Consider the following 23,436-nt stretch of genomic DNA (forward strand, 5'->3'; position numbering starts at 1 on the left):
CCATGGTGGCGCGGTGCCGAAGACGAGGTAATGGAAGTTGCAGAGGCCTCATGCGATCCCCGGCATTTAATTTAAATGCCTTGGGGGAACGCGCAGGGCCTCTATAACCGCCTCGCACCCCCTGGAAAATCTTGCGCTCCCCAGTGTGTGCATCCCTGGTATACATGATCATCATACTGTATATGATCAGTATATGTTTTGCTCAATTAAGGAATACTCATTGTGAAGTTACCTATGGTACACAAGAACGTTTTTGTTTTAAAACTAATTTTAATAAACATTTTAGAACAATAAACTAATGCTACAAAAAAAAATTGTTGTCTAGCCGTAAAAGCGTATTTAAGTAATAACCCCCAAAGAACAGGGCAGTACTGGCCAATAATGCCATCGCTGGAAGAGTTCTAAACCCCAGCCAGGGCATTAGTGGCCAGTAATGTCCTTTTCGTATGGGATTATTACCATTATAAATGTATGCTTTTATTAGTTTTCCATAAATAATATTCACCCATTTATATAAACGTTTGTACATTTTCTCAAACATGTTTTTCTTTGCTCAAACACACGGACCCCCTCGCCTCACACGCACACGGACCCCCTCGCCTCACACGCACACAGACCCCCTTGCCTCACATGCTCACGGCTCGCCTCACACGCACACGACCCCCCTCGCATCACGCACACGGCCCCCCTCGCCCCACACACACACACGGCCTCCCTCGTCACACACAAGGCCTCCTTCACCACACACACCCACAGACCGCTTCCCTCTCCATACATACACACACAGCCCCCTTCACCACACACCCACACACAGCCCCCCCATCACGTGTACACACACTGCCCCACCTCTCCACGCGTACACACACTGCCCCCCCTCTCCACAAGCACGCGCACCCCCTCCCCCCCCCCATCTCCATGTATGCAAAGCCCATACTCCTTTGAGCTCAGATGTCTATTGTAGACATCCTGGATCCTATGTAAATGCTCAGGCTGACTGTATAGATTTTTATACATACAGTGTAACACACTATAAACCATACTTTAACAGAGTATTAACCTTGTGGAACCTTATATGTGTGGGTAATTAGTTGGGGATATCTGGGCTCAAACCAGGATTCGGGGGGACAATGTGCAACCCCAATGTAATTCACCCGCTTACCCACAAATCATGCCTGCACGCTAGGTTTTAGGGGACTTCCAGTAATTTGGCCACCCGAATTCCTGCAAACAAAATGAATGCATTTTGCCCAAATATCCCACCTAAAACTTCCACACTCCCAAAATCTCATGTCTCTACGACACTGGGGAACCCCAAAAACCCCTAAATAGGTCAGGTTTTTGCTATACGTTACAAGGGACTTCCATAGCCCACCCCGTCCTTATGTACAGACAGGTACACTGTTTGCGGGGAGTCATAACGGTACCTGGAGTACCCCCTTTTCTAAATATATTAGAACACATTTCACCGTGGCTCAAATTCCTGCCCGGCTGTGCTGAACCAGGGTACCGTAGTGGTGAGTCACGGTTATGTTTTCAGGGGGAGATACTGCCAGGACAATGTGCATGCATGTATCTGCAAATCAAGCCTGATTGTCAGATTCGTTTACTGGGGAACCGATAAATTTGGTCCCCGACCAGCTATGCATATTCTGACACCACTTTCTCTGCAAAATCCACCCTAAAACTCATGCACCAGAAATCCCTGCATCCCTGCATGATTGCATGCCCGGAAAGGGGAAAACACAAAAAATCCCTTTAATACATTTTGGGCAGTGCATTCCTGCCCAGATACCAATGGGGCTGACTATAGGGGTTCCCTATAATCACCCTGCTTCCTTGCTCCCAAGGTCACTTTCCTGCAGCTATCTCCTGGGGTAAATCACAACTCTACTTGACATTCCTATCCCACAACCCTACAGGGGACCGAAAAACAAAGAAGAAAGCTCAAGACCCTCCTAGTGTAGTATTAATTTTTTTTTTTTAAATTATAGAAAAAATGGGTAATACAGTATATGCATTTACAGAATAAAATATATAAAGGCTTGTAGGTATCGTAACCAGTATAGACCAAGAGCTCCCACAGCTATTGCACACGATCTTCAATGGCTCGTCCGTGATCTCCACAATTCTGCTTCTCCGAAGTGGCCAGGCAGCCAAAATGAATGAAGTGTAACCACCGGGAATAACTTTCTCTGTTATCTTCCCGGCACCTCTCGTCTCCGCGTCCGAATGCCAGGCAATCCGTTCGGATGCTACTCCGTTGGAGGGGAGAGGAAATCCCTCACACTGAAAGGTTGAAGAACCAGAGTGACGTGACAGGCTGCAGCTGATTGCAGTCGCGGCCACAGGGGAGAGGCAGTGTGATTACATAGTACTCGCGCCCCGATCACAGTAGAAGTAGACAGCAGGATAGTGCTTGGTGGAGGCGTCTGTATAGATTTAAAAGTCCCTTGTCATAGACATTATTAGACTCCTCACTCGCCATTATTAATATATTTTTAAAGTCTGTATCTCACCCCCTTTTTTCTTAATGTGTCTCCACTCATTGAATTATCAACATATATATTTGTGATCCAGTACTTGAGCACCCCATACCACTGTTTTCTGTATCTCTTGTTTGGTAGTGTGTGTGTGTGTGTGTGTGTGTGTGTGTGTGTGTGTGTGTGTGTGTGTGTGTGTGTGTGTGTGTGTGTGTGTGTGTGTGTGTGTGTGTGTGTTACAGTAAATGTTCAGATCTAAATATGGAAGGGTTCAAGTAAATGTGGAATATCATGTTATAAAAAATAAATCAATATACAGTAACTATACAAAAGTCTAAATATGGAAGGGTTCAAGTAAATGTGGAATATCATGTTATAAAAAATAAATCAATATACTGTACAGTAACTATACAAAAGTGACCATATTATTTGTGTATTGCATTTGGCAGTTGTTGGAAAAGAATGCTACAAGATGTACCTATCTTTTTCTCCTTTTTGCCCCTTTTTTTCAAATGAAGTAGAGCTTTTGAGTTGAAGGCCGTAAATTACTGCTTCTTGGCAACCATGTTTGCAGAGAATTTGTTGTCACTTCATTTGTATGAATAAGTGGGTAAACCTCTTAACTCTGTTCTGTATGGTACAGGTCTGTGTTCTACCGTTCTTATAAAGAGCAGGAGTCCAAGAAGGGATTTGACCAAGAAGAAGTTTTTGAGAAACCTACCCGTGAAACATGCCAGGGTGAGGTCATTTGAAGAGATTACTTTCTAAACTTTGATTTTCTTTAATAGCATAAAAATGTTTACCTTTGCTATGGAAGTTACTGTGTTTTTTGTTTTGACATATATATATACAGTAGTATAGTTAAATTCTTCATGAAAAATAGTTAAAAGGTGCATTTCCCATTGTTCTTTTACTTTACAGATTTTTCTGCATAACACACAGGTTTTACCACGTTCTAATTTTTACAGATATAATTATATATTTTTTACTGGTTTATTCTTGAAAAATTAGCATCTAAAAACCCTCCCACTTTGTGACATTACTTGTCTTCACAGAACTTCATATTGGAGAATCTGGATAAGACAGTTTCTTTGCTAAGTCTCTTTGAAGTCTGCAGGACAAACAGCCATTGCGGCTGGAACTAGGGATGGGTGGGGTGCTGCAGCTTCCCTCGAGTTTTAATTTTTTTAGTTTCAAATTTTGTATTGATTTTTGAACAGATACACAGCGTACAGTAATCAATGCATTAGGGAGGGCGCAACTTGTAACATTCGTGGTGAGCGGATAGGCGAAGAACAGATACACATACAGGTATATTATCCTCTATTCTTATACATAGCCTATCCCTCTTTTTTACTCCCATTCCCTCTCAGATTCTTTTTGAGGAAGCTGCCGCTTCCTTGAGTATCTCAATAAGAATGGTTGAAGGATAGGAGAGAAAGAGGGGAGGAGGGAGTCATGGGGGGGGGAGGGGAGTGTGGAGGGGACGAGGACCGGGACATGAAGGGTGGGGGGGGTGCATAACCTCCCCCCCCTCCTCCACCACCAACCAGACCACCACAGAGATAAATTCCAAGATATCCTTTCAGGGTATAGTTAATAGATTTCTCTTAGTCTTCAGGCCATACTTCCCAAACCTTATAGAATTGGTCTAATCATTGATTGAGTTGTGCCAAAAGGAGTTCCATCAATCTAACTTCCTTAACTCTTCTTAGTATGGTTTGTCTAGAGGGGACATTAGTTTTCTTCCAGGCCGCTGCAATGGAGCAGCAGGCTGCCGTAAGGATGTGCGAGATCATTTTCTTCATTTGCGGCTGGAGACCATCGATGGGTCTGACTAGTAGCAAGGCCAGTGGATCCACCTAAACTTCTACCCCCAGCAGGTCCCGGATCATGGTTTTGATCATGGCCCAGAACCTCTGGATCTTCTGACAGGTCCACCAGGTTCTGAAATCAAGCCTCTACAGTAATAGCCTCTTCTGCATAATTTCTCAAATTTTGTTTGAGATGAGAACACCGAGGCTTTTGAGACTGCTTTCAGAAAATGTCAGATATGAAGGAAACCAAAAATCGGGAGATTTATTGTTTGGTATTTTTTTTGCAAGTCTTTGTGGTTAAAGGTAAGATTTTACCATACCAAGTCATCAGCTATTACGATATTTAACTCTCTGAATTGCTTAAGTTCTTTCGGGAGACAGTAGATAGCAGCAGTTGATGAAGAGCACAGCCAGGGAAATCCAACTTCTAACTTGAAATTGAAGAAGAAGGAAAAAAGCAAGCAACTCCAAAATAGCAATGAGGTCAGGTTTATTGCAACCTGACCTCATTTCTATTTTGGAGTTGCTTGGTTTTTTCCTTCTTCAATTTCAAGTTAGAAGTTGGATTTCCCTGGCTGTGCTCTTCATCAACTGCTGCTATCTACTGGAATTTCCTACTGGATGAACTGCACGCCCCTGATGTCTGGAGTGCCCTCAGAAGTACACAGGTAAAGGGCCGCAGTGCCCTGTCATATATATGTATAGATTCCTGTGCTACTTGATTATCATTTGAATCACTTATACTGGCTGGGTGTTTATCAATGTGTCATATCTGTGGTTGTTAAGTGGACACCACTAGACACATATCCCTCCCTATTGTGAGTTCATTCATTATTCCTGGACACTCCATTGTTATCTGGATTATTATGCTCATTATATGCTACAGATGGAACTCTTTCTGATTTTGGAGCATCACATTCTACCTCACTCTTTCGGGAGACAGCCAGGTGGAAATTCAGGATTACTGAATATTGGGGTCAATAGTGATGGGGAAGAAATCAAATTATATTTCCCCTTATTCCTGGACCATATCTTCCATGTACATCTCATTGCTCCCAGCTTAAGGTTTTCGGCGAGGATCTGTCCTCCCCTTCCAGACCAAAGAGCGGCTGGGAGAGAAAGAGGGTTCGCATAGGTAGACTCGATCCCTAGCCAGCAACACGTTGCGGATCATTGTTCCACATTATGACTTGTTTTAATTGGGCCGCCTGATAGTATTTCATAATATCCGGGACTCCCAGACCTCCGCATTCTTTTTGTGCTAATAAAATTGATCTCGCAACACTTGGTCTATTATTTTTCCATATAAATTGGAAGATTCTATTTTGAATATTTATGAGCTCGTAAAGTGGAATATCTATTGGTAGAGTCTGGAAGTAAGAAAAAAGTCTTGGTAGTATGTTCATTTTAATTGTAGCTTTCTTCCTAGCCAAGATATCTGATATTCATTCCAGCTCTGGAGCTCTTTTTTTTATCTTTTCAAAGGGGGGGGGGGGGGGGGAATTGTGTTAGTATAGTTATCTGTATTTCCAGATACTTAATTTTTGAGGAACTCCATTTATAGTTAAAATTTGTTTGTAGCAGTTTAATTTCAGATGTTGTCATACAGAGATTTAGTGCCTCTGACTTATCTGTGTTAATTTTGTATCCTGAAATTTTTCCAAAATGATCTAGTTGGGATTGTAGGTTCGGGAGGGAAGTCAAGGGGTTAGCCAATGTTAAGATGATCTCATCTGCGAATAAGGCCTTTTTGTAACTTGTTCCTTCAATTTCGATTCCTTTGATGTTATTTCCGTCTCTACTAGTCGCTGCCAGGGGTTCGATGGTTAGAGCGAACAGAAGCGGAGATAAGGGGCATCCCTGCCTCGTACCATTGTTAATTTGTATAGGGCTCGAGTCTCCTCCTGGGAGCTTCACGAATGCTGTGGGAGTTTTATAGAGAGCTCTAACGCCCTCCAGAAACAGGCCCTTAAATCCGAATTTGATCAGTGTTTGGTCTAAAAAGTCCCACCTTATTCTGTCAAGCTTTTTCAGCATCTAGACTCAATAAGATTGCCTTCGTGTTGGAGAGATGTACATGATCGATAATATTAATAATTTTTCTGGTATTGTCTGGGGCTTGCCTTCGTGAAACAAAACCGACTTGATCTATATGAATTAAACTGGTCAGAATTGGGGTAAGCCTGTTAGCTAGAATTTTACTAAAAAAATTAAATCTGAGTTGAGAAGGGAGATAGGTTGATAATTGCCACATTGTAGTGGGTCCCTTCCTTCTTTATGAATAATTGCCAAATTTGCCTTGGACATTGATGTTGGGATGATTGCTCCTTCTAGAAATGAATTTAAAACATCGAGCATATACGGGGATAACACAGTCCTGAATTTCTTATAATATTGGTTTGAGAAACCATCTGGTCCTGGCGTTTTGTTTATTTTCAATTGTTTGATGGCATCTAATTCCTCCTGCGATATTGTTTTGTTTAGTTCTTGGGAGTCCGCTTCCGATAATTATGGGATATTACATTTCTCTAGATAACTAGAGATCGCTTCCGATCCGGAGGAAATTTAGATTATATAATTTAGAATAGAAATCTGAGAATTCTTTTGCTATTTGTTGTTCATTGAACGTTTTGACTCCCCACTTAGTTTGGATGACGGGTATTTGTGATTTAGCTGTCAGACCTCTAAGTTTGGAGGCCAAAAGGCGGGTCCGCCATATTACCCTTATAGAATTTTTGCTTGGTCCACCTTAGTGCCCTCTCCACCTCTTCTAGTTGGATCTGTTTCAATTCAGTCCTGGTTTTGTCTAGTAGTTTAAATAATTTTTTTGATGGGTTATTTTTGTGTTTTTGCTCTAATAATTGTAATTTTTCAGATAATTCGTTGTAAAGCTTTTGTTTGGCCTTTTTTCTTATGTGATGCTATAGAGATGAAGGCTCCTCTTATTGTTGCCTTATGGGCTTCCCAAAGCATTGCTGGAGACTCCACCGAGCCCTCATTTAACGCAAAATATTCTGTAAGTTTTTGTTTAATGCTGCCCTCTACATCTGGGTGGTTGAGTAGGGAGTCGTTTAATTTCCAGTTATATTGATTATTTTTGCCAAAGGGGAGAGAGAGCACCAGTTCGACCGGAGCATGGTCTGACCAAGATATAGATCCTATTTCTGACTGAGAGAATGCCTGAAAAATATCTTTGGTACCCAGAAAATAGTCAATCCTCGAATAAGTCTGGTGCGGGGTAGAGTAGAATGTAAAATCCAGCTGGCCCTGGTGTTGTGCCCTCGAGATATCAGTGAGCGAAAATTCTTTTAATATATCTCTGAATTCTTTGGCTTTCTTTTCTGTTAGCCGGAGATGGGGGGCTCCTACCACACTTGACCTATCTTGGTCTGGGACGGCTACCATGTTCATGTCTCCTGCTATAATTATCGCAGTGCTAGACTGTAACGATAAGGATTCGCAGACTTCTCTCAGGAATTTTGTCTGACCTTCATTAGGAGCGTATACATTAACCAAAGCTATCTTTGCTCCTGATAACGAACCGTACAGAATTAAAAACCTACCCTCTGGGTCTGCCACCGCTTTGTTTAAAATAAATGGCGTAGTATGTTTAAATATGGCTACTCCTCTTTTTTTGACTAAGAAGGATACATAGTATGCTTGGGGGTAGACTCTCTTGAAGGTGTTTGGAGGGGACGTGGTGTTAAAGTGGGTTTCTTGTAAAAACAAGATAAACCCATTAGTTTTTTTTAGTTCCTGCAAGGCGAGTTTTCTTTTTATTACTGAGTTAAGACCCTTAACGTTCAGTGATATCAATTTTAATGACGTTTTGTTGGCCATATTTTGCTGAGATAAGAAAAATCATGGAGCTCCTCCACTTTCCCAAGGTGGGGGGCTTCTCTTTTTACTTCTCAGATGATGGGTGGGGGGAGGGGGGGAAACAGGAGAGAGAAGAAGAAAAGGAAAAATGGTCTGTATACACACCCTAACATAAAAACCCTCATCTCCCTAAGGATGAGGGGAATGGGCATAGTGCCTCCGGGAGACTTACCAGAGTGCCGTACTCTGGAACCCATCAGGGAGAGCACAGAGCCCTTTGAAAATATAAATTTAACCAATCTCAACATTTTAATAAGAACTCTTCAAACATCAGGTAGGTGGCCTCCTTAGATCTTTAAACATTTTGCTCTGTCTCATATTATTTCTGGAACCTTAAATCTCCCTTCGTAGGAGGTCAGACATCGGGTATCCTCTAATACCATGGTGGGCAACCCTTTCGCCATTCGCCACTTGTGGCGAATTGGGAGTCAAAGTGTGGCGAATTGAGTAACCACAATATAAGGGCCGACGGGACTCCTGCACTCACTGTGCGGCCCGCGACGGCTTTCCGCTCTCCCTCTCGAGTTCGCTCCCGTTCCCCCACGCTCTCCCCCCTCCCCGATCAGCCCGCTCTCCCCCCTCCCGGATCAGCCCGCTCAGAGAACTGCAGGCAGCAGCGCACTCTAGCATTGAGGCACTTCCGTGCCTGCTAGAGCGCGCGCGTGCAGTCCTGCCTTCTCTGCCGCCTCCTCCGAACAAACCGAGGTAGAGAGGGAGGGGGTGTCATTGGAGGTGCAGGGGGGGGGTGTCATTGGAGGTGCAGGGGGGGGTGTCATTGGAGGTGCAGGGGGGGTGTGATGTGAGGTGCAGGGGGGGAGAGTGATGTGAGGTGCACGGGGGGAGAGTGATGTGAGGTGCACGGGGGGAGAGTGATGTGAGGTGCACGGGGGAGAGTGATGTGAGGTGCACGGGGGGAGAGTGATGTGAGGTGCACGGGGGGAGAGGGATGTGAGGTGCACGGGGGGAGAAGGATGTGAGGTGCAGAGGGGGTGGGATGTGTGTGGTGTGCAGGGGGTATTGTGTGTTAGATGTGGAGAGGGAGTATTGTGGGTGAGGGGGAGAGATGGGGATATGGGAGATAGGTGGGGGAGTATCGCAAAGGTTGATAGTGAGGGGTGCTGGGGGAAATATGAGGATGATGATGAGAGGTGCTGGAGGAGAGATGATGATGATGATGATTTTTCCCGCGTGGCCCAAATTTATTTTCCTTGGAGCAGTTCGGCCCTTCTCGCTTTACGAGTTGTGCAGGCCTGGCTTACTTGGTAGGGAAGGAGCGCGCTCCGGCTGTGTGGCACGCTCCCTCCCCTCCAGCACCAGAAGTTGATGCGCTGGCACACTCCTCCCCATCCACTCCCTCCCCTGGCCAGGCCCTCCACCACCGCTTCCTTCCCTTTCTCAGCCGCCGCGATCTGGTTAGGAGACGGGGCTGATGCGGGGACGGGGGCTGATGCCTGATGCGGGAGACAGGGGCTGATGCCTGATACGGGGGCTGATGTCTGATACGGGGGCGACGGGGGCTGATGCCTGATATGGGGGCGACGGGGGCTGATACCTGGGACGGGGGCGACAGGGGCTGATGCCTGCGATGGGCTGATGCCTGGGATGGAGGGGAAGGGGGCTGATGCCTGGGATGGAGGGGAAGGGGGCCGAGGCCTGGGAAGGAGGCTGATGCCTGGGACAGGGGGTAGGGGGGCTGATGCCTGGGACAGGGGGTAGGGGGGCTGATGCCTGGGACGGGGGGAGGGGGGCAGATACCTGGGATGGGGGACAGGGGCTGATGCCTGGGATGGGGGGAGGAGGGGGCTGATGCCTGATACGGGGGAGGGGAGCTGATCCCTGATACGGGGGAGGGGAGCTGATGCCTGATACGGGGGATGATACCTGATACGGGGAGGGGTGGGGGGCAGATGATGAAGGGTGCTGGGGCAGATGATGAAGGGTGCTGGGGGAGATGAGGAGGTTTACATGAGATGATGATGGGGAAATGAGATGAGGAGGAAGATAGTGGTGGTGGCATGAGGGGGTGAGAGGAGGAGGAGGGGTGAGGGATCTTGAGGGGGGTTATGGTCTGAGAATTTATAAACTTTTTCAAACCGTGTGTTTAAAATTTTGCATGCGCAACATAATACTTACATTTTTACATGGTGTGGCTATTTTCACTTCTAATTCGCCACACCTGTGGCTACATTGAAAAATAGGTTGCCCACCCCAGCTCTAATAGACGTAAATCTATCTTATTTACATTTCTCAAGCTTATAGTTTTGCCCTCAGCTTCTATATGTTTTGATTCAGAGGGATGGAAAGAGAAGAAGGGAGAAAACAGAAAATATATAGACCACAGACTTTACTTAGTTATATTTATATCTAAATATCCGGTCCCCATAGAGCATATATATATTTCTTCCTCCCTTCATCATTCCTGTGCCTACTTCCGACCTATTCCCAGGAAAGGGGGGCAGGCAGTAGGAGGGAAGGGGAGTGGAATGGACTAGGGGGGGAGATGGGGTGGGGGTGAGGGGAAGGGATGGGGAGGGGCGGAGGAGGGTGGAAGCCCAAAAAAAGAGTATGGGGAGGGGGTCGTGCAAAAAAAAAGATCTGTAAAGGAGGTGGTCCGTATGAGCAGGGTTTAGCAGGGGGTATGTACCCTTAATAGGGGTGTGAGACTTAAAACATATCTAACCTTACCAACAGTTTTAACAGAAACATTTGGAACTTAAACCTTCTTCCCTAGTTTCCTGCATCTTTGATGATTATCAGTTATCTCACAATTTCTTCAAGCCACCATAAGATGGCGCCAGACGTCTATTAATACACAATATATACATAAGTACATCAGTTTACAAATAGCCAACTTGGTTAAACTAGAATAAGCTCTTCTACGTATTAACTTGACTATTTATGTTGAACAAACATTTTTGAACCCTCTTGTCGTTGGAGGAGAGGGTAATCTCCATTATAATAGTACGAACAATTGTACAACCTGGGGTTTCAGTTACCCTTCCGTGGGTTATCTCCTTCCTCCTCTGGAAACGGGAAAATACACTCCCGAGGATCTGGCTCTGTCATCAGTGGTGGGGTCTTCTGGGACCCATGGCGAGGCTCGCGAGCCCGTCAGGGTTTTGAGCAGGGGATCTAATGCATCCGTCCTCCCCACCCCCAACCTGTGCCCTCCAACGGAACTTTCTGAGTTCCCCGCTGTGTAACCGCTGCTCCCGGTCGGAAGGATGTCCAGGGTCTTCGAGATTCCTCATCCAACAGGGATTCCCTCCTCCCAGTCCAAGTAAGGAGGCGGGCAATGTCGGTATAGACGCGGGCAGTGCAGGTGAGGCGAGCTAACCGGGCAGGGCAAGGGGTGAAGGAGGGCGCGCAACAAGGGAGAGTATGGAGGCAGCCAACTAACCGGGAAACCTAGGTGAGAGCAGATCCAGCGTGGGGAGGAGAGGAGGGGAACAGGAGGCAAGGGAAGAGCACAGGACAGGGGAGGACAGAGGGGACAAAGCCACTGGGAGCGTGGGAACAAAACAGGATCGTGGTAATTAGCTGAGCTGCAGCAGAGCCGCGGGAAGGCAGTGGGGACCGTAGATCCGCAAGGGGTCACGGAGGGTGAGCTTGGCCTGAAGTTAGGTGCTGGTGCTTCGTCCGGGGACTCTACTTATGTCATCAGTGCGAGTCAGACTCTTCCTTCTTTCTAGGGAGAACATCTGCGTACTGGTTTGAAACGGGTATCTGGAGGTAGCATATGATAGTTGGAAGCGTAGTAGTTGTCACTCCTCACTTCTCGTGCGCCGGATTCCTCTGAGAAGCTAATATTTGTGAGGTTCTTGGGACTCTCGTAGGCGGTTGGTGCCTCTGCTCCTCTTCAACATCTTCAGGGGTTAATCCATCATTCGTATGGAACAGTCCCAGTCCTCTTAGGAATCGTGGACCATCTTCCGGATACGATACGATATGTAAATTCCCCCCCATCTGCACCACAAGTTTGAAGGGGAATCCCCACCGGTACCTGACTTTATTTTCTCTTAGCTTTTGTGTCAGGGGCTTCAGTTCTCTGCGCCTATCTATGGTTGCCCTAGATAGATCACACTATATTTCGATGTGGGCATTTCGAAATTGCAGATCCCCCCTTTCCTTGCTAGCTGCCAGATTTTTTTCTTTTATTGTATAAGAGTGGAATCTCATAATGACGTTGTAGAGGGAGAAAGGGAGTGGCCCGGTATTAAAGGGGTTGCACCCCATTTAGCCATCCCCTGACCTCACCAGGGAGACAAGGGGTTAACTGGACTGCGGTCCAGAAATGTGGTTTAACCCTTGTTATAGCATGAAAATGTATATTCCCCTGTCCCCATGCTTTATTGTTATATCTGGTTATATCAGTGTCTGCATCAAACACACACTGGGATCCATCCGGGAGGGCAAGGGTTAATAGTTCTTTAGTGATTATAGCCCATTGTGTAATTTTCCCGCCTTTTCAGGCACCATTTTGCAGAGTCCCATAGGCTCCATTAGAGCTCAATGCATTTCAATGGTGGATCTTGCTGTTTTGGACCTGTTTCCCTCGAAGACCAGCAGGTGGCGTCCGAGAGGAGGAGCGGCGGTTTCCCATTGTAAGTCAATGGGCTCATTGACTTCAATGAAGATTCCTCAACGGTGCTTTCCAGGAACGAGTTGGCTGCCGGCAAAACCGCAAAGCGGATACTTTTTCTGAAAAAGAGCTTTGATCACTGATTAGTCAAGATCAACGTTAAGTGGCGTGGGAATCTACAGTTCTAGGGCACCCAGAAATAAAATTATTTTTGCCCCTAGTTCCTAGACCTCCCCCCCACTCGACCACCACCGGGTCCCCGAATCCTGGACCCCCGAGAAGGGTCGTGCCGAGAGAGCAGGTCGTGCCATAGGTTCCAATGGTGGCGGCAGAAACAGCTCAGGAATTTGACTAAGTCCGAAAAGCTACCAACCATGAATCCATACCTCCGGTTCCGGGGGGTCCTGAGGGCCAGGGTTTGGGGTACCTGCAGGCACTGCTCCGGCATGGCTGCAGAACCATCCTTGACCCTCTTGGACCAACCCGACGGAGTATGGACCCCCTTGAAAGTTTGGGAATTCTCCCATAGACTTTAACGGCGGCCAATTTCCATTGACCGGCTATGGTGGAGAAACCCCATAGACTTTAACGGCGGCGATGCCCCATTGAAAGTCTATGGCGGTGGATTCCCATAGCCGCCAATGGCGGCGGTTTGCCATTGAAAGTCTATGGCGGCGGAGCCCGTTTTTTTCAATGGGGATTTAGTGAAAAACCGTGATTTAATTTACAGCGGAGTTTTTTGTATTAAAATAGGAAACGGTTTAAGTGGTATTTGTGTAACTCCGGTTCCGAAGGTCGTAGCGGGCTGAAACTTGGACCATATGGTGTCCCAGTTCCGGCATTGAGATCTGGGTAGTTTGGACCCGCTGGACCTAACGGAACCGGATATTTTAATATGTTTGTATTTTACCTGTAATACTGTATCCCAAGGCAGGGATAAAACCCAGAGGAAATTCCTTTGCATACAAGGAAGCATATGGTCAGAGAGGCGACCCAATGTCTAGGACTTAAGTACTGTTCAAAGGATTTTGGCACCTTCCCTGTTTTCTTGAAGGCGGAGACGCCTCAAACTAGAGTGGTTTGTGAGTGTCATGTTTTACACCTGTGAACAAGGGGCATCCTGCCAGATATCCCTTTTGCTAGACTGGCTGGCATCCCTGATGTAAATGTGGGGCTACAGAAATGAGACCCTCAGGGTCCTAGTGCGCATGAGCTAGCTAGCTGGGGGGCATGGATTCAAATGTGTTCCCACGTTAAAGATGGCTACAGGTAATTGCTATCCAATAGCCTGTACTCAATGTTAGGAATAGGGTTGAAAAGATATATAAACTGTGGTCAACCCTATATCCATTGTCCTCTGATACCATCTTGACTGTTACCTGATTGCTGGAGAATTGCTACTTGATACTTCTCATTCCCCACCCCCAAGTAAGTGCTACTTCTTGCCTGTTACTGTACTATATTGCTGTGTTCACCTATTTAAGGAATAAATATACTTTATTATATCTAAGCCTCGTTCAGTTCAACCCAGTTATTTTGTGTATTATTATAGCCTATCACAAAACTCCCGTCACAGACGTCTCTCTTGAGGTCTGTTGATTTAGGGCCTGGGGCCCTATGTGCGCGGTCCACTTCTATTTTCTCGTGCTCGAGTTCAGGTACTAGGTAAGTGAATAGGTCGTTTAGGTAGGGGCGCAGAAAGTTCGTGTCTACCGTTTCCTAATATACCGCACTCTGGGGTTTGGCCGGCGATCCTGGTTCTCCTGCTCTTCTGCATTTTCTTTAAGAGCTCGGATTTCGTAGTTCAGGCGGTTAATCTCATCCTCAGCTGAGGAATGGGCCTGCTCTATTTCTTCCACTTTTTTTATTTAGGGTGTCCGTTCTTTCCGCAAGAGTTCATATCCGACCTGAGGGTGTTTATTGTCTTAGATAAGTCCGCTTGGAACTCCTGTCGCATCTTAATTATCAATCTGTTGTATTATTATAACACTGAGATTCAGCAGTTACCTTTTATTATGGTTCAACTGTGCTTAGGTTCTATATTACATTTTCCTTAATGTCAAAGTTGCCAGTACCCTAGGATAATATTGTGCCGGTTTTTTATATACCCCAGTTATCATTGCAACTCAGAACAGTTCAACCAATATGGATATTGTCTTACTCATGTTGTATTAATGATATGAGGAATCTACTGCTGCGGCCGAGTTTATTCGAGCATTTGCCCGTTCTCGGCCGCAGCAGTTACCTGGCGCGCGCCGGAGGGTGCCGGGCGCGCGCCGAAGCAGCGGAGGAGAGGCCCGACGATCGCGGCTTCCCCCTCTCCTCTCCGGGTCCGCCGGGTCCCCCGGAACCCCCTGCCGCCGTCCCCCACATCGCGGGACACCAGGGCTCCCTCGGGGAGCCCTGGACGCGCGTGCAGGGGGCGCAGGCACCCGATGACGCGTGACCGCGCATCGGTGACGCGCGGCACGCCGAGGGGCTGCCACTTGCAAGCCGGGAAATCTCCCAGCTTGCGGAACTGGCCACACTTCAATAAAGTGTGTCGCCAGTGTATTGATGTTCTCTTTAAACAACAGGATTATATCCAAGAATGATCTAATATATGCTGTAAGTTATACAGTATACAGTAAGAAGGGCATAAATACCAAGGGGTTAATCAATTAGTCCATTTTTCGCGGGCTTTTTTATTTAAATGTACAGGCTCAGACCACATCTCCCCACTCCAAGACGAAACGCTGTTCTATAGCGTGAAACGCGTTAAGGGGAAGATCGTGGTGTAGCCTTGTGTGTGTGTGTGATGTTCCAATAAAGTTTTTTCAACTAATCCGGAAGTAGCCTGGATGCTTGTCACTTGCAGTGGCGCTGGATCTTCTTTCTTTCCCTTCCATCGAGCACGCCGGGCCGCCATCTTGGGCGGTCTCGCAGATCCCTGCAGACCTCTGGCTCGGCGTGAAGAAGCTCGAAACGCTCTGTTTAGCCAGTTTCTTTAATTTGTTGTTCATCTCCAGTGTGTTCTCTACTATCTCGCCAGTTTTGGGTGATATTTTCCTCCGATTGGTGCTTGTTTTATTAGGTTATACATTGGAGGGCTCCGGAGCGATCTCCCCAAGCGTCCATGTGCGGTGACGTCACCGGAAGTCTACCGAGTTTTTAATTTTTACATTATTGCAATGTATGTATTTTACTGATTTCGTGTAAATAGTTCCTGCACTACTGCAAACAGCACTATGCTGCTTGGTGGGATGGAGCAACTTGAGTCTGCACAGGTGCCATGTTAATAACATAAAAAAATAAAACAAATTAGATCTAAATATAAGGCCGGACGGCCGTCTGCTATAAAAATCACCACCCTAATCTTTTTGAAGCAGGTAATTTTTTTTTTCTGGGAGGATGTGACAGATTATTCCATACTCAGGAAAAAATGATTACTGGAGAAGATGTTTTTTGTTTTTTTTCCCCTTGGGTTTCCTTTCTTTATTTCTGTCTTATCAGTTGGCTTCATTAGTATTTCTAAACTTATTTTTGTTCACAGGTATGAGACATGCCATATATGAAAAGTTAGATGATGATGGTTTGATAGCACCTGGAGTGCGTGTTTCAGGGGATGATGTGATCATTGGCAAAACTGTAACACTGCCGGAAAATGAAGATGAGCTAGACAGTACTAACCGTCGTTACACCAAGAGAGACTGTAGTACTTTCCTACGTACTAGTGAAACTGGAATTGTGGATCAGGTCATGGTGACACTTAATCAGGAAGGATACAAATTTTGCAAGATAAGGGTAAGCCCACATATTGAACATCTTTTCACTATGATTTCATAATGGCCCAAATTCAAAAGTCTTAAATGTGTAAGAAGTGGAGAAAAAGATAAACCGCATCTTTTGCAATCAATAACAGAGGCTAATAGTAGTATAATTTTAATTACCCACTTGTTGTCGGGGGGGGGGGGGTGGAAGCAAAGAAGCACAAACTAATGTTTAGTGCACATAAAAATTAAAAACAGCATAGAATCCGTTCTACATTATTTTTAGGATTTGTTTTTGACTAGAACATTGCCACAGAAAATCAGATGTCCACGTTACAATCTGTTTCCAAATTTTATTTTACCTAGGATTGAAGCAGGGGGTCTCTGGTGCTGAGCCCTATTAATTTCCGCTCCGGTGACCCCCTGCTTTCGAAGATACTCAACTCTGTATTAGCTACCGGTAGCCACTTGGCTACCAGGTATCATGTAATAGTTGCTGTTTACAGCTCCCATGGGCCAATAGGAAGCTGTAACATCATTGGGTTCAGCTTCCTATTGGCCCGCGTGACGTGGGACTGTTAAACTGTAAATCCCATCTAGCTCAACCGGAATGAGGACCATTAAGTATCTCCAGAAGCAGGGTGTTCCCGGAGCTGCAATTAATGGTGTTCAGCTCTGGAGACCCGCTGCTTCAATTCTGGGTAAAAAAAATAAATTGATATGTACATATTTTTTCATTTATTGATTTATTTTTAAAAGGTCCTTAAATTGCTTTGTAAGACAATACATTGGTGAAAAAAACGCCTAGGTCATCAATTAAATATATCCGAATTAGACCAATAAAGTGAGAGTTAATGCAAATATCATAATTTCCGCATTTTCTTTTTGAATATTCACTTTTGGGTGATGCATAGCACAAAGCTGCGAGTGTGTGATGCCCTCTGATGTGTAGCAAAGTGCGCTTGGTTTTCTTTTCATTATCAAACTTGTGTCTAAAGTGAAAAATACAATATGTTTAATAAGGGAATATTGTGACGGGGGGGGGGGGGCGTTGGTAACCTAGCTATCTCATAAAGGTTAAGCCCTCTGGTTACCCCTGAAACTGTGAAGTCCCTGGTAGCTACATAAGCACCATAAGGCCTTACGTAAAGTCCCGCGACGATGTCGCCCAAAAACAAATACATTGCTGCCGCCGCGTGCACTTATAGTACGTCGCGTCGCCAAATTTGGAAGCTGGCAATATTTGATTTTTCAAGGGCTGTCGCTTCATCTCACAGCCCTTGAACCAATCAAATGACAGCCCGCGACGCCGCCGCAAAGTGAAATATAACTTTTGCTAGTGACGATGCGTCGCCAATCGCGAGCACTATACGCGCGGCCTAAGCCAGGGACCAGGGATAATAAAGTGACCCCTTGCTTTTTTCTGTTTTCATGTTCCCTTGGCCCTAGAACTGAGATTTCTTGTATGTCAATTTTAGGGGGGCTTTTGGTAGAAATACAATTATTTTGTTTGCAGGAGTACGGGGCCAAAGATTTTTCTGGGGTGGCGCTGGCGGTTGCAGAGGCCCTGCGCTCTTCCCCAAGGCATTTAAATTACATGCCGGGGGATCGTGTGAGGCCTCTGCATCTCTATACTTACCAAGATTCAGACGCTCTGTGGACTTCTTTGGGGCTATATTGAGCTTGTGTGGGCTGAAAACAAGTTGATAGACGAAGCTTCTATCAATCCAGCACCGTCATTTTAGAAATGTGGCTCCATTTTGGTGCAAGTGTATCTGTTTAAAACAAAAAAGTGTGGTGTAATTTTCCCCATGATATCACATCTACTTTTTTTTCATGAATATTGGTATAATAAAAGAATATTATATTAAAGAAAAACATATCTGTTTAATGCAACTCAACGATTGGATGATCTTTATACTGAATTATTCATTTATCTGTTTCTGTCTACCTGTCATCTCCAGGTACGTTCAGTTAGGATCCCTCAGATTGGTGATAAATTTGCTAGCAGGCATGGACAGAAGGGTACCTGTGGTATTCAGTACAGACAGGAGGTAATGTATTTGTTTTTTTATTCCCCTCTATGTATAAATCTTAACAATAAAGATGATAGGATTATAAATAGTCTTACTTCCCCATTTCCCCCTATCTCCTCATTCCCCTTCCTCCCTCTCCCCTTTCCCACCCCTCCCTTCTTCCTCATTTACCCCCCCTTTCCCTGCTCCATTCTCTCCCCCCCTCTCAGAGCAAATATTATACCCAGTTTCAAAGCTCAAATGAATGCCAAAATTAATGTAAGTTCTCAATATGTTAGAAATGTTTTACTGATCCAGTTTTGTGGTTCTCTATGCATTTATCGTTGTTCCAACTCTTGGAAGATTGGTTGATAAAACTCAAAGCCCGTAGGGCTCTATGCTTTCTCTATAAGCGATACTCATGCGTGGTGCTCGGGGATGTCTCCCAAGGGCAATAAGCCCGCACTCCTCATCCCCATGGTGATGAAGGATACCATTTTAGGGCTTATATGTAGCACACTCTTTTTCTCTCCTCTATCTCCCACTTCTCTGCTTCCGCCTCCTCCTCCCCAGTCCACCCTCCCCCTCTGCGGCCTGCCGTAATGGATAATAGCATATACCAGTCCTATTTTTCCAGAAGTGTATATAGAGCAAAAAGGACACCCACCTTGGTTGGGAATTAACCCCCTCTCCTTAAAACACAACCGTGTCTAATATGGCCTCAATAAAACTGGTATCATTGAATGTTAAAGGACTGAATGTTAAAGGACTGAACTCTGTCAGGAAGAGGAGACTAGTGCTACAGGAACTTAAAAAGACTAAAGGGGGACATCTTGCTCCTTCAAGAAACCCACTTTAACACTACTTCTCCCCCAAACACGTTCAGGAAAACTTACCCCCCAGGCATATTTTGCACCCCTTTCCAGCTAAAAAAAAAGAGGGGTGGCTATACTGTAATCAAAAATAACATTCCTTTCGCCCTCGGTAAGATCACGGCAGATCCAGGAGGAAGATTTTTAATTTTGCAGGGGTCCCTGTCGGGAGTCCCGATATTCCTTGTCAATGTCTATGCCCCCAATGAAGGACAAACTATTTTCTTGAGGGAAGTTCTAGAATCAATAGATCAGCAGTCGCTCTCTTCAATAATCATAGCGGGGTACATGAACATGGTAAGTGTTCTCGACCAGGACAGGTCAAACACCCCAGGTGTCTTCCATTTACAGGTTGGCCCAGAAAACTGGCAAAAAATTTATGGAGATATTAAAATATTTCTCCCTCACCGATATCTGGAGAGCACAACACCAGGGTCAGCGTGATTATACGTTCTTCTCAGATCCACATCAGAGCTACTCAAGGATTGATTATTTTCTGGGTTCCAAAGATATTCTCCAGGCATCCTCCCAGTCGAACATAGGATCAATATCCTGGTCTGACCAATGCCTCTATTGAATTAGTCAATGATAGGAAGAAATTCCAGAAGTCGGTGCTCGGCAATAATAAGACACTATAATATGATCATGTCTTGAAGGGTGCTAATTGTTAGCATAAGGAAAAACCATAATCCACCCTCGAGAGACTCATTGAGTCCTGTGTGCCTTATAACCTCCTATATGGGGACATATGGTGTGTGAGGTCCAATGAATGAGTATGATGTTGGTAATTGAAATCAAACCAATCTACTATATATTTCTCAAAGTGTCCTATGTGTCGTTGCCTGTCTGTCTGTATGTGTCTCCCTGTGTCCCTCCCTGTGTCCCTAGCGGCAATCCCATTGGACCTTGGGCCAGGCCAATGAGATGGCTCCCTTAGGCCGCCCGCCCCCGCACACCTCTCATTGGCCTGAGGCAGAGTGACGACACAAACACACACACACACACCGCGGCGCTCATCGGGACCCGCGCGCACCTCCTCCTCTCCCCGGGTCTCCCGCTTTCCCGCGCTTTTTCCTTCCCCCCCCCCCCGGCGCCACTACAGTCAGCGGGGGAGCGGAGCGAGCGCCCGGGACACAGCAGGGGAGCGAAGCGAGCGCCCGGGACACAGCGGGGGACTCTCACCTCCCCACGGCTCTCACCACCCATAGGCCACTCCCTCACCCGGCGCTCACCCCCCCCCCCCCCCCCCGCTGCCCTCCACCCCCCCGCTCAACCCCCGCTCAACCCCCCCCCCCCCCCCCCCAAACACACACAGAGCACCCGGCGCTCCCCCCCCCCACACATACACACAGAGCACGCTCTCTGCGGCTCTCCCCTCACACAGGCAGCTCCCCGTCCCAGAGGCCTCTCCTCCGGCTGTCTCCGCCGCTCCTCCGGCTGTCTCCGCCTCTCCCGTGCAAGGCGGAGAAGGTGGAGGAGGAGGGCGGACGGTACCCGGAGGAACAGGAACGCGGCCGTGTGCAAGGTGAGGAAACGCAGGGGAATGGCTTATTTAACGCGTCCCTGACTCCCCCCCCGGCCCTTTGCCCTCCCTCCCCCTGCCCTTTGCCCCCCTTTGCCCTCCATCCCCCTGCCCTTTGCCCCTCTGCCCTTTGCCCCTTTGCCCCCCTGCCCTTTGCCCTCCTGCCCTTTGGACTCTTGCCTCCCTCCCTCCCTGCTCTCTTGCCCCCCTCCCTGCCCTTTGCCCCCGCCCTCTTGCCCCCACCTGCCCTTTGCCCCCCTCCCTCCCTGCCCTCTGCCCCCCTCCCTCCTTGCCCCCCTGCCCTCTTGCCCCTCCCTGCCCTTAGCCCCCCCTCCCTTACCTTAGCCGCCCCTCCCTTAGCCCCCCCCGCCCCTCCCTGCCCTTTGGCCCCCCGCCCCTCCCTGCCCTTTGGCCCCCCGCCCCTCCCTGCCCTTTGGCCACCCCCCCCCTCCCTGCCCTTTGGCCACCCCCCCCTCCCTGCCCTTCGGCTTCTTGCCCCCCTCCCTGCCCCCTTGCCCCCCTCCCTGCCCTCTTGCCCCCTGCCCTTTGCCCCCTCCCTCCCTGCCCACTTGCCCCCTGCCCTCTTGCCACCCCTGCCCTTTTCCCCCCTCCCTCCCTGCCCTCTTGCCCCCCTGCCCTCTTGCCTTTAGCCCCTCCCTGCCCTTAGACCTCCCTGCCCTTTGGCCCCCCTGCCCTTTGGCCCCCCTGCCCCTCCACCCCTCCCTGCCCTTTGGCCCCCCCCCGCCCCTCCCTGCCCTTTGGCCCCCGCCCCTCCCTGCCCTTTGGCCCCCCCGCCCCTCCCTGCCCTTTGGCCCCCCCGCCCCTCCCTGCCCTTTGGCCCCCCGCCCCTCCCTGCCCTTTGGCCCCCCCGGCCCTCTTGACCCCCCCGCCCTTTGCCCCCTTCCCTCCCTGCCCTCTTGCCCGCCCTGCCCTCTTGCCCCCCCTGCCCTTTGCCCCCCTCCCTTCCCTCTTGCCCCCCTGCCCTCTTGCACCTCCCTGTCCTTAGCCTTCCCTGCCCTTTGCCCCCCCTGCCCCTCCTTGCCCTTTGCCCCCCCCCGTCCCTCCCTGCCCTTTTCCCCCCCTCCCTGTCCTTTGCCCCGCCCCTCCCTGCCCTTTGCCCCCGCCCCTCCCTGATCTTTGCCCCCCACCCCCTCCGTGCCCTTTGCCCCCCTGCCCTTTGCCCTCCCCGCCTTTCCACGCCCCTTGGCCCACCCCCCCCGCCTTTCCACTCCATGCACCCTGCCCTTCCACGCCCGGGCAACGCCGGGTATATCAGCTAGTCCTCAATATAAACACCACTATGATTTTCGTCACCCTGGAGAATGGCATTCATATCACAGTCAATATCCCGAAATCCATTGAATCAAGGAAAGAGTACTCACAGTTTTGAGGCAGTTAGTCCATTGGCGTGCGTCACTGTGAAAGTTAAGGGCTAGGCACCAGCAAATATAAGGTTAAAAGCACTTTAATCCATGGTAGACACCGTGGTGAATTTGCAGATAAACACTGACGCGTTACGGGCGGCAGCCCTTTGTCAAAGAGTGATTTCACATCGCGTTTCTCACAGCTGTTATAGACGACCTCCAGCTGATGCGTGGCGCGTTGCTGGAATGGCACGAAACCGGCTACATCTCCAATGGGACGTGAGCTCGGAGCTACTCATCACTGGACCGGAGGGTCGTATACAACTTGCCAGCACATGATGATAATATACACAGACATGACAACTATTTACGTCTTGTAACTTGGATGAACAATATGAATTAAAGAAAAAATTTATTAAAAACAAAGTACAACCTGGAATGGAAGTTTTAGAATTATAATGTAAATGTATCTCACTCAAAAGACTCTTAAGTTATTGTTAACCTTTTAGGCAATATCGAGCATACTATGTATTTGTTTATACAATGTATCAGATAATGTATAGTCTATCTACATCAGGGCTGCACAACATACGGCCCGCGGGCCGCATGCGGCCCGCCTGGCCTCTCTGTGTGGCCCGCGGTGACTCCGGCCCGGGCGCCAGTTAATTAATTAAATAAATAAATTTAAAAAAAATAATAATTTTTTAAACTTTAAAAAAATGGCGGCGATTCATCCCCCTCCCCTCCTCCCCTGCCCCCCCTCCCCCGCCCCCGGGTTTTGCAGTGCGCGGGGGCAGAAGCAGCATGAGGAGGATGCAGGATGCCGGGGAGGTCAGAGCATGCCTGGGGCGGGGCTTAGTACCGGGGAGAGAGGATGTGCTGATCTAAAAGAGGTGTGTGTGTGTGTGTGTGTGTGTGTGTGTGTGTGTGTGTGTGTGTGTGTGTGTGTGTGTGTGTGTGTGTGTGTGTGTGTGTGTGTGTGTGTGTGTGAGAAAAACGGGCTGGTGGGGGGTGGGTGTGAAAAAACCGGGTTGGTGCAGAGGTGGTGGTGTGTGAAAAACGGGCTGGTGCAGAGGTGGGGGGTGGGCTGCTGACATGTGAGGGGGAGTGGGCTGCTGACATGTGAGGGGGAGTGGGCTGCTGACATGTGAGGGGG

The 23,436-nt window shown here is 47.8% G+C and overlaps 1 protein-coding gene across 5 annotated transcripts in view; it reads left to right on the forward strand.

Annotated features, from left to right (window-relative positions):
* POLR2B (RNA polymerase II subunit B) overlaps window positions 1-23,436 on the forward strand; it is a 299,158-nt gene that overhangs the window by 226,557 nt on the left and 49,165 nt on the right. For all 5 annotated transcript variants that reach the window (XM_075603624.1, XM_075603633.1, XM_075603642.1 and 2 more), the window contains 3 exons: window positions 3,124-3,218; window positions 16,291-16,541; window positions 18,472-18,561. In XM_075603624.1, the coding sequence (XP_075459739.1) occupies window positions 3,124-3,218; window positions 16,291-16,541; window positions 18,472-18,561 (436 nt within the window). The remainder of the gene's footprint in view (window positions 1-3,123; window positions 3,219-16,290; window positions 16,542-18,471; window positions 18,562-23,436) is intronic.

The sequence above is a fragment of the Ascaphus truei genome, chromosome 1, assembly GCF_040206685.1.
Source record: "Ascaphus truei isolate aAscTru1 chromosome 1, aAscTru1.hap1, whole genome shotgun sequence".
In the NCBI taxonomy this organism is placed as follows: Eukaryota; Metazoa; Chordata; class Amphibia; order Anura; family Ascaphidae; genus Ascaphus; species Ascaphus truei.